Source organism: Chelmon rostratus, chromosome 10 (assembly GCF_017976325.1).
Source record: "Chelmon rostratus isolate fCheRos1 chromosome 10, fCheRos1.pri, whole genome shotgun sequence".
Lineage (NCBI taxonomy): Eukaryota > Metazoa > Chordata > Actinopteri > Chaetodontiformes > Chaetodontidae > Chelmon > Chelmon rostratus.
Window position 1 is genome coordinate 14,297,664 of NC_055667.1, and position 13,210 is coordinate 14,310,873.

Sequence of the window (13,210 nt, forward strand, 5' to 3'; positions counted from 1 at the left end):
GCTACTTGCTAACACTCACTATATTGATTTTAAATTGTCTGGTATGTTTAGCTGTAGGGCAGCAATTAATGATTATTTTCATTGTCAAGTAGTTGTTTGGTCTATAAAATGTGAGAAAATGGTGAAAAATGTGGATCAGTGTTTCCCAAAGCCCAAGACAACATCCTCATACGTCTTGTTCTGTCCAGGACCCAAAACTATTCAGTTTACTTTCAGAGAGGAATAAACAAACAAAAGCAGATCCACGATTAAAAAGCTGGAAACCTGAAAAAAAGACTAAATAGACAAAATACTTTGTGATTAATTAACCAATATCTCAATAACAGCATTTTCAAGAAGGTGACTGCACTTTTTTGTCAGACACACTTTATCAATCTGAGCAAAGCATTTCCACATGTTTTTAAAAATGTCTGGAGGGGACCTTTAAGTTGCTCATCCTAAAAAAAAAAACAACTCAACAGTTTAACAGCTGATCAACACGTGAGATGCTCAGTAAGTCTGATTTTCACTCAGAGAGGTGTTTTGGTATCATGGCGCGGTGTCTGAGGCACATTCCTGTCAGTGCAGCAGCTCACACAGCAGTCCGCAGGGGAAAGAGGAAAATGAGGTTCAGCGAGGAACAGGAAAACCGCTATGAGAACACATTCCAGCCAGAACAGAGTCGGGACGGGACAATAAGGGGCGGGACGACGCCGTACGCGTTTTAAAAATATGTAATCTCGCCTTAGATCAGGACAGACAGCTAAAAAGCGTGTTGTAGCTTAATGTTTGGGAGCCCTGACTTGTGGAGCGGAAGGAGTTTGGGCTGGATCCAGACCGACGACGATGGTCCGTGTTGTCAGTTTATCAGCGCAGATTTGGACCGAGATGAGATAGACCACAGCCCGCCGTTTGCCCACAGCTGCCTGCTCTCTTTTTCAACCACCTTTCACTTTTTGTCCACGTTTTAAAGGAGTGAGTTTTATTTATTTTTTTGGAGAAAAGGGGAAAAAGTGCGGACGAGAAGGCGGCTGGTTCGTCGCCGAAGCAGGAAAGGATGTGAGCTGTCTGGATGAAGCCTCTGCCTTTGAGAAGTGACTTCCCTCCACTCTTCAAACGGAGCCAGACGCGTGTTAGACGCACTTTTACCTGAAATACTTTGGCCACTGAGGGACACTTTGCTATGGGAGACGTGCGGCTGTTAAGCTAGAAGCCGAGCAGGAAACAGGTAGGTGGTGAAAGCTGCGATCACAAACTACAAACTGTAAAACTGTAGCTAACGCTCAGGGCTAAGTCACCTTTGACAGCGCCATATGTCAGCCCACGTGTTTCCAGATGTGAACCCGACAGGTGTCGAGAAGTGGCCTACCTGACCCAAAGACAGGCTACCAGCAGCGAGCTCCACTGTCCTCTGCAACATCACACTTTACTAACAGAGACATATCTGCAGACTCCAGAGGAGGGAAGTGCTTGAAAGTACATTTAGCCTGCTCAGGTGCTGTACAAGGTTGAGGTGTATGTGCTTAACTTGAGTGTTTCTATTTGATCCTGCTCACTTATGGTCCACTACATTTAAGAGGTAAGCAGACCGATAAATCGATAGAGCTGATCAATTGGTCAATGGTCAATGCTTATTGCAGATGTGTATCATATCAAGACTGATGTGTGAAGAGAAAATGCAGTACAGAAATGGCAAAAATATTTTTGTACTGTGCTTTTAGTACATCCCAGTCATAATTCTTAACGGGAGTCTAATCAAACATATGATGTTATATTATGTTAAAATAGACTCAGCTGATGCAATTACAGCATATTTTTTTAATTCTGAAATATCTGTATCGGCCTCAAAAATCCAGTCAAATCGAGTCACTCTTACAGATCAGGGTTTTACATACAACACCTGTGACTTCTTATAAATATGAATTGTTATACTTTAAACAACCAAACAGGATTTAAAGTCGTTAAAAATAACTCCTCCTCAAACAGCTGTAGCTTTAAACTGCTGCCTAAATCTTCATGCAGAATAACATAATACTGCCAGGGCTCGTTCTGCTGCTTAATAAGTACTTTTGGTACCGTCAGCAGCCACATTTGGTCACCATATGTGTTTTGACTTCATGAGGATTTTGAATGCAGGACTTTTGCTCGTATTGTAAAGGACCTAAATACTTCCTGCATCACAGGAAGAGCACATTGGTCTGAAATACCTCTTTAAATGTGCATAATTTGCATATTTCCTGGAGATGTGAGATCTGCATCTGTAAGATGCAGATGTTACAGATGCAGATCTTAGCTGTGATTCTTCTCTTTCACCCATCCTACACAAATACACACACACACACATAGGTGAGGCATTTGCCTTTCTTGTGTATAGGCCGTAATGGAAGTCACCTCTTTCCAGGTGGTTGCTGCTGTTGTTGGTCCGTGACATCGGGAATGTTTCACTCATTCTCATACCCAAACCTCCATGTAGTTACTGCTGTTATTTCTTTCTTCTTCTTTGGAAGCAAAGACCAATTTGTGTGCACAGTATGTCTGAGGTACTTTTGTCCCTTTCTTCCCCAGACATGCATTCACTGTATGCATGTGAGAGCATGCAGACAGCAAGTGAGCCATAAAGCCTGCCCAGCCCAGCTTTGTCTGTGAAAATGAAGATACAATCAGTCTGTCGCTGTAACTAGCAGACAGTCACAATCACTGGATTACAGATTTAGGCTTTTACCACTTAAAACACACTCAGAACGCAGGCGTTTTAAATGTGTGGCATGAAAGAAGAACTGAGTCTGATGGATGTGAATTTAAACCACATGATAGCAGCTTTTTACAGTAACACTGCTTAAAGTTACTTTCCAGAGACAGAGTCATAGGGCTTTTCGGTGTGATGAGGCCCCGGCGGAGGGGCTGTGGGAAGCTGCTGTGCTATGCCGTGCCCCCACCATCCACCGCTGCAACCACACAGTCATCCAGATGGAATGAGAGATCTGCCTCCCTGAGTCAAAGCTCTGTAGATGAGAGGAAGAGATGACAATTGATCTTTTCCCCCTGGGTCACAGGGGTGTAGCGGAATGGAGACAAACAGGAGAGAGCTCAGAGAGGAAGTGTTCTGGAGTCTAAAGTCAGGATGCCCACGATGAAGGATGTGATTACCGCTTCTCTCCTACGTCGGCACCCTGTGGACGATAAAAATGATAGCTAGAGAAATTCTGTGGGTGGAGTTTTGTTTAGGCTAGCCCTCCGCTGGATCCACAGATTAACCACCACTAACAGGAGGGCTGCGTGACACAGGAAGTGCTCCGTTCATTTTGGTGAAATATGGCTTGCGGTTTTAGCGAGTTAGAGCTGAGTGCAGTGAGTTCTCATGCGTTGAGCTGGGGCCTGGCAGCTAACCCAGATGAGAGGAAATCTAAAGATAGCTGGCCAGACATTTTTATCAGATTTGTCTTGTGAAATGGAAGTAACTGAATCTTACACAGATTTTCACATTAGATTTGATGATAATATGGGGAACTCAGAACATGCTCTCGTTTGGGTTGGAAAATAAGGAAAAGCAGACAAAAGAAGTGTCAAAAGTGTAAAGGACAGATACTAATTCAAAACCCGTTCAGCCCTGTGGTTTCTCCTCAGTGATTGAATGAAATGACTGTGTGATGGCTTCCTGTTTGTACTTAAATACATGTGGCTAGATGCATCAAAACTAAAGGAGGATATCCGTTGTTTCATGCTGACATGTGCATGTTTCAGTGCCAGATGTGTGCAGGTCACGGGTTATCTGCTGTGAGATGTGAGGTAGGATAAATGTGTCTAAAAGATCATGTGTTGATGATAAAACATGCTCCACTGTTCACCTACAGCAGGTAATGGCTAATCTGCCCGTTTTAGAAACCATACTTCCATGTTAATTTATATGTGGATAGGACTGTACGTGTGTCTGATACAGTGATGAAATTTGGTTCACAGCTCAGTGCTTGCTTTTTTGATTTGTAAATAGGGTTATGATTTGGTAACTGATAGCAAAGATCGTATCTAAAATATGCAGTCATGTGACTGTCCTTATTATTTAAGCTATAAAACAACCAGAGAGGCATTTCTAACAATATTGTATAAAAAAGGCAAAAATACAAATGCACTTTTGTATAGAATTTCATATTTCTGAAGCCAGTAATTTTAATTTATTTTTTTTTTAACCAGAGGAGTGCAGTTATATTGGCATTACTTATTAATCACATATTACAACCTGAAACATACAGTACTGATGGTGTTCCCATCCTACTGTGAGTGTACTGAACAGTCCCTGCTCTCACCTGTGTGGCCATCAGTCCAGTTTTATGATGTGCATCTTATATCAAGCTCGTTTTGAATATTTTTGTTGACTTTCTCTCAACACGAAAGTCTGCCTTCAGGGTAGGAATAATGTATCACAGGAAGTGAGTGTCTGTGGTTTTAACCTGGTTGTAGGTGACAGCCCAAAGAAGCATCTCGTGTCCTCTCTGGTCTTCAGTCAGCCTCCGTGGCAACTGTCTCGTGTGTCTGAGTGCACGTAGCCCAACTCAGTCCCTCCAATTGCACACATTTGAGATTTAGGATCAAGCCCACCCACCTCAGGGGTTACAGGACAGACCTCAGGTGTTGCATGTAATACAGATTGCAGGTGTCACTTTCTCCACGCACTCTGTCGATTGAAGAAGCTTCCAGCTCATGAACTTAAATGGCGCCTAACCACTTTAGCCAACCACACCGCTCCTAACTCGCAACACCTCTCAACACAACAGCATTTCCAAGATGTGCTTTTTATGTTGATAGGAATACTGCCACTAAATAGTGATGAAGAAAGACCTCTGGGTTTATGTGGGTCCGTGTGTTATTGTGCGCTTGTCTGCATTTTTAGGCAGAGTTAAGTACTTTGTGGCAAACAAAGAAGTTGAGTTTACAAAAAGTGATTAAAAGGAAATCAAAGAATGGAAAAGGAAAAGTCAAAATTGTGCACAGAACATAAAAAAACACAGAGGCTCAACACTAAAACGAGCATCTTTTTAGGCCTACTTCATATTAAGCACAGTGTGGTATAAAATAAAAAATAATAATAAAATTTAAAAACACATGTAGGATCTGTTAAGTAGGTGCTTATGCAGTGTTTCTAAAATATTGCACCTAATTTGTCCATTGCTAAAAAAAAACACAACATTTTGTCATGCCTGTGAATATTCTCATTCATTTTGTCACTTTTTAATCCTATTTTAAATTAAATCTAACATGTCCAAGCTCACCTGGGTGTTAGGTTACAGACTAGAGTGTGCTTTAGCAGTGCAAAGGCTGAGCCGTGTGTGACGGCCCTCCGGCTTGCGTGACCCTCAGCAATGCGGCCCTAAACAATGAGCAGACCCGAGTCTCGCCGGCCAGCCGGGTGGGGCTGCTCAATGGCAGGAAGCGTAGCCATCAATATTTACTCTGTGAGCAGGGTAGTCGAGGAGTCGGCAGGCCTGGAGCCTGGGTAGCACAGCGCCGCACGCAGTCTCAGCGCACACACACAAACACTCTAGAGTGCTGTCTCAGCCTCCTTCCCCTAAGCCCCCTTTTCCCACCCAATGCAATTACAACACAGGCAGACAGGCTGGGCCCTCGGCCTGTTGTTTTTGACCTCATAGCTTCCTCTGCCAAAGAGCTCGGGCTTTAACCGCTGCTCGACTCCTCATAGGCACGGCTATTAGGTTCCAGTCTGTACATTTCGAACACATAGCAGTTAAAATGTCAGGGAAATGGAAATATTTCTCTATATTTCACCAAAGTAAATCTGGTTCCTCTTTATGGTGTCTCCTAATGAAGAGACAACGCTAACTGCATTATCATCATTTGATTATATTAACTGTTATTGATTATTTTGCTCCTGTTTCACAGAGATGGGAAGCTCTGCTCTGCTCACGGTGGTGCTAGCTGGGGTGCTTCTGTGGATCTCTGCTATCCATGCAGGTGAGTTAATGGTCAAATGTGGGAAATGTGTAGCATTCACTTTGTTCTGTTCAATTAAAGCTCTATTAAAGGAAGCTTTGGATACTGTCCCTGAATCACATGACTCTAATATAAAGGAGTCAATTGCAGCTTTTCGTTCTTTCTTGGAACTCACATATAGACAGTTTGGTCCAGTCTCACGGTTCTCACCAGCCCTCCAGTGTAAATCAATAGGCTGCTATTTCCAACAAGCTCATACAGGCAGAGTGTAACCACCTACCCGGTAGGAAATGCAGAGTCCAAGTAAACAAGCAACGACCAAACCACAGCTAAAAGGCTCAGGAGTATTTAACTTAACTTTAACTTTAACAAACAGTCCCTTTTAAAATGCACGACAGAGGGGTTCTTACTTTTCTACTCATTTGTAGGTTTAATGTTCTTTCTGCAGGGTTTTGTTTCAGGATGCCTTTGATGCAGGTCTTTTCACCTCTCCATGCACACGCACTATGTGTAGACACTAACTTAAATGCTGTGCAGCTTGACTTCAGGCTGACCTGGTCATTACTTCTTAAACACACATTGATCATCAGTGTACCTCTATTATAAGTCAGAGAAACAAAGAAAATCTTCAGCACCATAACGCCAAGGCTTGAAAAGTTTAGGATAGAAAAGTACCCTAATCACCATGAACGCCGCTTCATTTAGTCATTCGGACTTTTCATTTTCTGTTGATTCGTTTTTCTGTTACTTGGATTCAGACACACTGTGTACTATATAATTTCAAACCAAAAATACCTCTCCTGGTTAACCACACAGCCTCTCTCATCTAATTGGTGCCTTGTGGCTGCCAGGAAATGTCGTTAACATCTCTTTCTATTACCGCTAGGGTTTACCCTTGAGGAAGCCAAGGTTTCTTTACAAGTATAGTTTATCGCTTCACTACCAATCTTTAAATAATGATTGGGAGTGCGTTTGGCTTTGCTTTTTTTTTTGTTTTTACATTGCCCCAATCAGTCATCTTTGTTACATTTCTCAATGGATTATTGACTGGGGAGACTGTACAATTACATGTGCACATGCATGTATGTTTGATGATGATTTGCGCCTGTGTCACATGTGTGCTGTCAACACTTGTGTGTACCTCTTTGTGCTTCAGACTCTGAAGACGATGGGAAGCTGCTGTGCACATGCGAGAACAACAAAGGCACATGCGTGAATGGAACTTGCAGAGGTGACATCTGCTTCTACACCTGGGTGCACGGCAGTGAGGAGAGGGGCTGTTTCTCCAGGGCTAACTACAGGGAGCAGTGCTTCACCTCCTTTGAGCGCTTCTTTGTCCACTGCTGCCACGAGAATCAGTGCAACGAGTTCATCACGCCGCCTCCAAACATTAGTCAGTACCCAAAGCCATCGCTTTACAATATTTTGACATCACATCCGTTAATCTTGAATGAGCATTGTGGAACTGAGCCTCAGAGTTTAGTGTCATTTCAGCTCATCTCACAGTTCAGTGCACATCCTGCATTTCTTTGTACTAATGAGAGTCAAAACTTCCCTCCAGATAGTAACTGGCTCCCTCTTGTGGTCAGCAAATTGATTCTCTGTGGCTTTCCTGTTTTGGAACGGATGATGCACTGAATGTCATGTTACTAAATATTTCCAAAATACATCACTGAAAGTACTGAAATGTTTCCAACTGGTTTCACAAACTCAAAGATGTGTGTTGTGCCTGAATGTGTGTCCAGATGGAGAGTCGACAACAAAGCCCCCAGAACTCAGTCATCCGGAGCTGTGGATCACGGTGTCTTTGCTCCTGCTGATCGTGACTGCCATTGTGTGTGGCCTGGTGCTGTTCCTGCGCTTCCGACATGCACTCTGCAAACCGAGACACACTGAAGACCATGACGCCACCATGCTCAAGGTCCCGAATGGAGATGACCCCACATACGGCGTAAGAGACGTGTGATGTTTGACACAACACTATCAAAAGATGCTCAAGATTTTTGGTTCTCACGTATGGATTATTTCTGCATTTCTGTCTGCAGGATATCTTTGATGAGTTTTGTACATCAGGAAGTGGGACAGGGCTGCCCTATCTGGTCCAGCGGACTATGGCCAGACAGATCTCACTTGTCGAGTGTGTCGGTCAGTCTCCTTCCTCACTGCTCTCCTTTACCTTGTTCTGTGTATAACTTTGCAGGTGTGTAATTGTGTCACTCTGTTCCCAGGTAAAGGCAGGTATGGGGAAGTGTGGAGGGGAACTTGGATGGGAGAGAGTGTGGCTGTCAAGATCTTCTCCTCTAGGGACGAGCAGTCCTGGTTCAGAGAGACGGAGATCTACAATACTGTACAGCTGCGACACGACAACATACTGGGTACGGCAGCAGGTTTAGGTTCCAAAAACATGATTCATGAGAGGCAGAGAAAGATGCAGTATCATTTTACCGGCATCAGTCAAAAGACATACATGGAAATAACGATGTCCTATTCTGGCTTTAGGTTTCATAGCCTCTGACATGACATCCAAGAATTCCAGTACCCAGCTGTGGCTCGTCACCCACTTCCATGAGCTGGGCTCACTCTATGACTTCCTGCAGTACAGCAGCTTGGAGCCTGAGAGCTGCCTGAGGATGTGCCTATCTGTAGCGTGTGGCCTGGTCCACCTCCACACTGAGATTGTCAGCTCCCAGGAAAAGCCGGCCATCGCACACCGAGACCTGAAAAGCAGAAACATCCTGGTAAAGCGCAACGGGCAGTGCTGCATCGCCGACCTAGGTGAGGGTTGTGCAGAAGCAAGGACTGCGAGATCACTGTTAATCCGCTAGAGCTCTAGTTGTATCTGATTCCACCTTGTGCTTATAGTTAGAATTAATATCAGTGTGTGTTTTTATTGCATTAGAAAGTGTTGATGGAAACCACAACGTTTCTATAGAACCATCCTCAATTTAGTTTAATTTAAGTGTTTTTGCCTTCTCTGAAAAAGGGTTGTTTCGCTTTACGGGAGATTGGGGCACCTTTTTCAAATAAGTTCTGGTGTAGCAAACATATAACTCACATGACCGATCAGCTGTTTCAGCTCTGAGAGAAGAAGAAGCTGTTTTCTAGAGATTAAAACAAATGAAACAAATTAGAAAAGTGTCTTCATCATTCTTCTTTTTTTTTTAACTTGATTTACAGCTTGACTCTTTTAATTATGTCTTTATATTGGGCCCGCTTCGCCAGTGATGGCGTAATGGTTTTATGACTGGAGAATTAGTGCCACCTACTGCTTATCATATGAACCAACTCCTAATAATTGCATAACTAGTGGATGGCAACAAGCATTCATTCGCATTTCCTTTTGCTGATTTTCTTGAAATTTGTTTAAAATTTGCAATTTGTCTTTATGGAAATCCAGCCAATGTGTTGAGCCAAAACGTCATGTTGATTTTAATAAGTTTGTATCTGTGCTCTATGTCTGCTTTCTCCTCAGGCTTGGCTGTGATACACTCTCAGTCCCATGACTACCTTGATGTGGGCAACAACCCTCGTGTGGGGACCAAGCGCTACATGGCCCCCGAGGTGCTGGATGAGACTATTCGTATGGACGTCTTTGAGTCTTACAAGCAAACCGACATCTGGGCCCTGGGCCTGGTCTTCTGGGAAATTACCCGCAGGACCATCGTCAATGGTAAGGAGATAACAACCGAGTATTTCTGAATGTTATGCCATTACAGTTATTTGCAGAGATATTTTAGCGTGTACCCATTTAAACTTCAGGACGAAAATGGAACACATGCATGTATATATCAACAGATATTTTATGATTTGATGTGTTACCCGTCCACTCAGACCCATCATGTTGAATGTGTTTTCTTTGTCACGCCTGCCTGGCTCTGGTAGAGGACACAGTTAAAGGCAGTTAGCCCCGTGTCTCTCAGCACTCCAGTGTTTTCATAGTCTGTGTCTGTCTCTACTATCCTCTCTCATGATTAGCGCTGCAGTAATTATAAACAGTCTTATCTGGTGTCAGCACTCACTTGTACATAGTCCAGATGCCCGTGCACACAGTTTGAAGATGCAAACACACATCCATGCACAGACGACCGTGCGCACACGCGTGCACACGCATGCTCAGTCCAGATGGATAGACTTTCATAACTTTGCGTGTGTGTCCTCACCCAAAGGACTACACACACACACACACACACACACACATTGAGCAGGCCTTGCGGATCTCCATCCCAATGTAGTCTCCAGGGAAGTGATATCTTTCCCTGGCCTCTTGTTGAGTCAAACATACTTTACAAAACTCCCACTGCCGACTATCTCAGCTTTCAAGTGTGTTATTTCAGGCCATGTTTGAAGAGAAATTCATATGCTCTGTAAATGTATGAGGAGATAAATTTGTGATTTAATACTAGATGTTGATGATGAGTTTTCTTTATTTTAACATTACGGCCTGCATTTTGTCGCCTGAGCACCCCACTGAATCCCACAACTGAGACTGTTTAGTTGTTGTTCTTCTGTATGACTTTTTCCCTCTTCATTTGGATTGTTTTAGGGATCGTGGAAGAGTACCGTCCTCCCTTCTTTGACCTGGTGCCCTTAGATCCCAGCTTTGAGGAGATGAAGAAGGTGGTGTGTGTGGACCAGCAGAGGCCCAGTCTTCACAACAGGCTCCATTCCCATCCTGTAGGCCATCTGATGACACACAAAAACACACACAGTTCCATACACACACAAGTGCAATTAAATTTTCCTGTACTGTAAAAATCACACTACAGGTTATCACAACTTCTAAGCTTTAGCACCCACACGTTCTCGAATTTACACAGATATGGAGGCATCGGTACATACAGTAAAGGAGTACACACACGATAGGACACATAATAATGGCCGTATGGTGCTTAAACAGAAACAGTATGGAACATGTTGGCATTCTACTGTGCTGGCCAGGTGGTATTTTACATTTGTCTCCGTGTGTCGTAGATCCTGTTGGCCATCGTGAAGATCATGAAGGAATGTTGGTACCAGAGCCCACAGGCCCGCCTCACAGCCCTGCGGGTGAGGAAGACTCTCTCCAAGCTGGACCACGACAGCGACTTCAGCATCGAGAAACTTAAGTGGGACATCTAGACCAGAGCAACGGGATGAAACGGGAACAAAAGATTGAAAACCCCAGAAGGGGTTTTTGCACCACATTCCAACAGCACAAGGTGCATATCATTAGCATATTTTGAGCTAATGACTCACACAGTCACTGCATTATATTAAAATCATATGACTTTGAACAGTAGTGTCTAGACTGGCTCACACCCAGGGCTGTTTTTTTTTTTGTTTTTTATAACATAGCCCATTTTCATCTACCATATTCTCTCCTGGTGCCCCCTAAAGAAAACTACAGTATTAAGACCAAAAATATTTATCAAGGTATTTTTCTTTTTGTTATGTTCAGCTGGTAAAACTTTTCAGATATTTCTACAATAGAATAATTAACCAAACAATTCACAGGCTGTGCACACGCAGGGTTTTAATCATTGTGTCCCCCATCATCATGACAGAAAGGAAAATCTTGCACAATTACTCATCCTGTTTCTGAGGTTGTAATTCTGTTTTTTCTCTGACATTCAGTACAATTGCACTCACCGGTTTTCCCATAATGACCAAAGCCACAGAAAGTCACAGAGGACTCGTTCTTTTACTGTGAACACAGGAAATATTTGAGTAGTAACATGCTCATACCAAAGCACATTACCTGTTGTGGAAGCATATTTAACTTATATAGAATAAGTAAGAGAGAGTATTTACCATCTGCACACAGGCACATTGAGCTATTTAGTTGTACATATTCTAACAGTATTGAAGCTGTTGGCTTGTATCACCGCTGATTTTATTGTAAATACATTTCAAAGTATTTTCTATTATTCAACAATGAGACACATTTATATACTTTTTTTTACAACACAATTATTTTTTTACATTTCTGTAGGCCTAAGATGTACCATCACCATAACTATGGTCAGTAAAGGAATTCACAAACAGACATGTAATATTGTATGTGGAGAATAAAGGATTGTATTTTTCGACTGTTTTGCGCTGTGGATGCTGTTTTGTGCCACTGATGTCTGCAATTCGTTCACTGACCAGTAGAGGTCATCAGATAACAGACAAACAGTAATGCAGCTCACCTTAGGAGATTTATGGTGTAATCGGTTTTGCAATCGTGTTTTCATTTGCATTGCACCATCTCAGACGTATTAAACATACAAGGTAAAACCAAGATTTCATCATAACACTGAAGCATAATCAGAAACAGTCACCAGTGTCAGGAAGGTTGGAAACTGATTATTCTACAAGCCTTATATGCTGCACATCGTCATGTTTGGTCAGCCGTAATATCCCACATATTACTTGAAAAAACAAAAATAGTAAGATAAGATAACATGTTTGCATTTTCTCTCTGTCACGCTAACCTCACATAGTCGGATGCTAAACCAGAAAATATAGACGGATGAATGTAAGACAAGTCAGGCTGATTGGGGCCTTTATAAATAAAGAGAAAATAGTTTTGATGCATTACTGGTTATTATTGGTTGTTATTGGTGGGATATTCTGCATGCATTGAAAATACCAAAATAACTTTGATTTTGTCATGTTTTATTTGCTCACTTTTAAAGAAAGAAGACAAACATTCAGGCCTGTCCGATCTAAGGAGTTAATTATTAGATCCTGTTCAAAAACAGAAACAATGCTGTCCTCAGAATGGAAACAACTTGTAAACAGTTTTGTTTACCCTTCAGATGACTCAAAAGTCTAACTACGTCTGTTTGGTTTTAGCTTTAACCCTAGCAGCCATATTGTATGACCAGGTGTCGGACTGATCTCATTTTATAAACACTTTGCCTTGAAAAATATACTTTGCTTTACCAGCTATCTGGTGAGAAACTGTAGTGAAAGCGATGCATAAAAGCAACAAGTTTGAGGAGCAGAATGAGGAACTAAAAATGCCAAGAATGTTGCCCAGTGATTGATGACGATAATTGTATAATTTCTGTACCCTTCATGTAACATCTGCACGCCCGGGTTTTCTTTTTGTCTGTCCTGCTTGTTCTTCGTTTATCTGTTGGAGTGTGCATGTGTATATATATATATATAGATATATAAATGTGTGTGTGTGTGTGTGTGTGTGAGTGTGTGTGTGTGTTTTCTGTCTGCCTGGTTGTTGAACAAACTCCAGAGAGATAATACTCCCTCAAAGCCCCAGTCTGTCTGGTCAGTCAGATGAAGAGCTGGTTATTTTTAACAC

General features: G+C 42.5%; 1 protein-coding gene across 1 annotated transcript; it reads left to right on the forward strand.

Moving 5' to 3' along the window:
- Positions 1-681: 681 nt before the first annotated feature.
- On the forward strand, positions 682-11,987 carry acvrl1 (activin A receptor like type 1). The gene is made up of 10 exons (XM_041945471.1): positions 682-1,207; positions 5,872-5,943; positions 7,079-7,315; positions 7,668-7,873; positions 7,968-8,067; positions 8,151-8,297; positions 8,422-8,697; positions 9,395-9,592; positions 10,466-10,596; positions 10,894-11,987. The coding sequence occupies exons 2-10, from the start codon at positions 5,874-5,876 to the stop codon at positions 11,038-11,040; spliced, it is 1,512 nt and encodes a 503-aa protein (XP_041801405.1). The 5' UTR covers positions 682-1,207; positions 5,872-5,873; the 3' UTR covers positions 11,041-11,987.
- Positions 11,988-13,210: the final 1,223 nt, after the last annotated feature.

Excerpts from the sequence above, each read along its gene's own strand:
- acvrl1 (XM_041945471.1), top strand. The coding sequence starts at position 5,874 with ATGGGAAGCTCTGCTCTGCTCACGGTGGTGCTAGCTGGGGTGCTTCTG. Across the intron at positions 8,068-8,150 it reads CTCACTTGTCGAGTGTGTCG|GTAAAGGCAGGTATGGGGAA; the intron begins GTCAGTCTCCTT and ends CTCTGTTCCCAG. Across the intron at positions 8,298-8,421 it reads GCGACACGACAACATACTGG|GTTTCATAGCCTCTGACATG; the intron begins GTACGGCAGCAG and ends TTCTGGCTTTAG.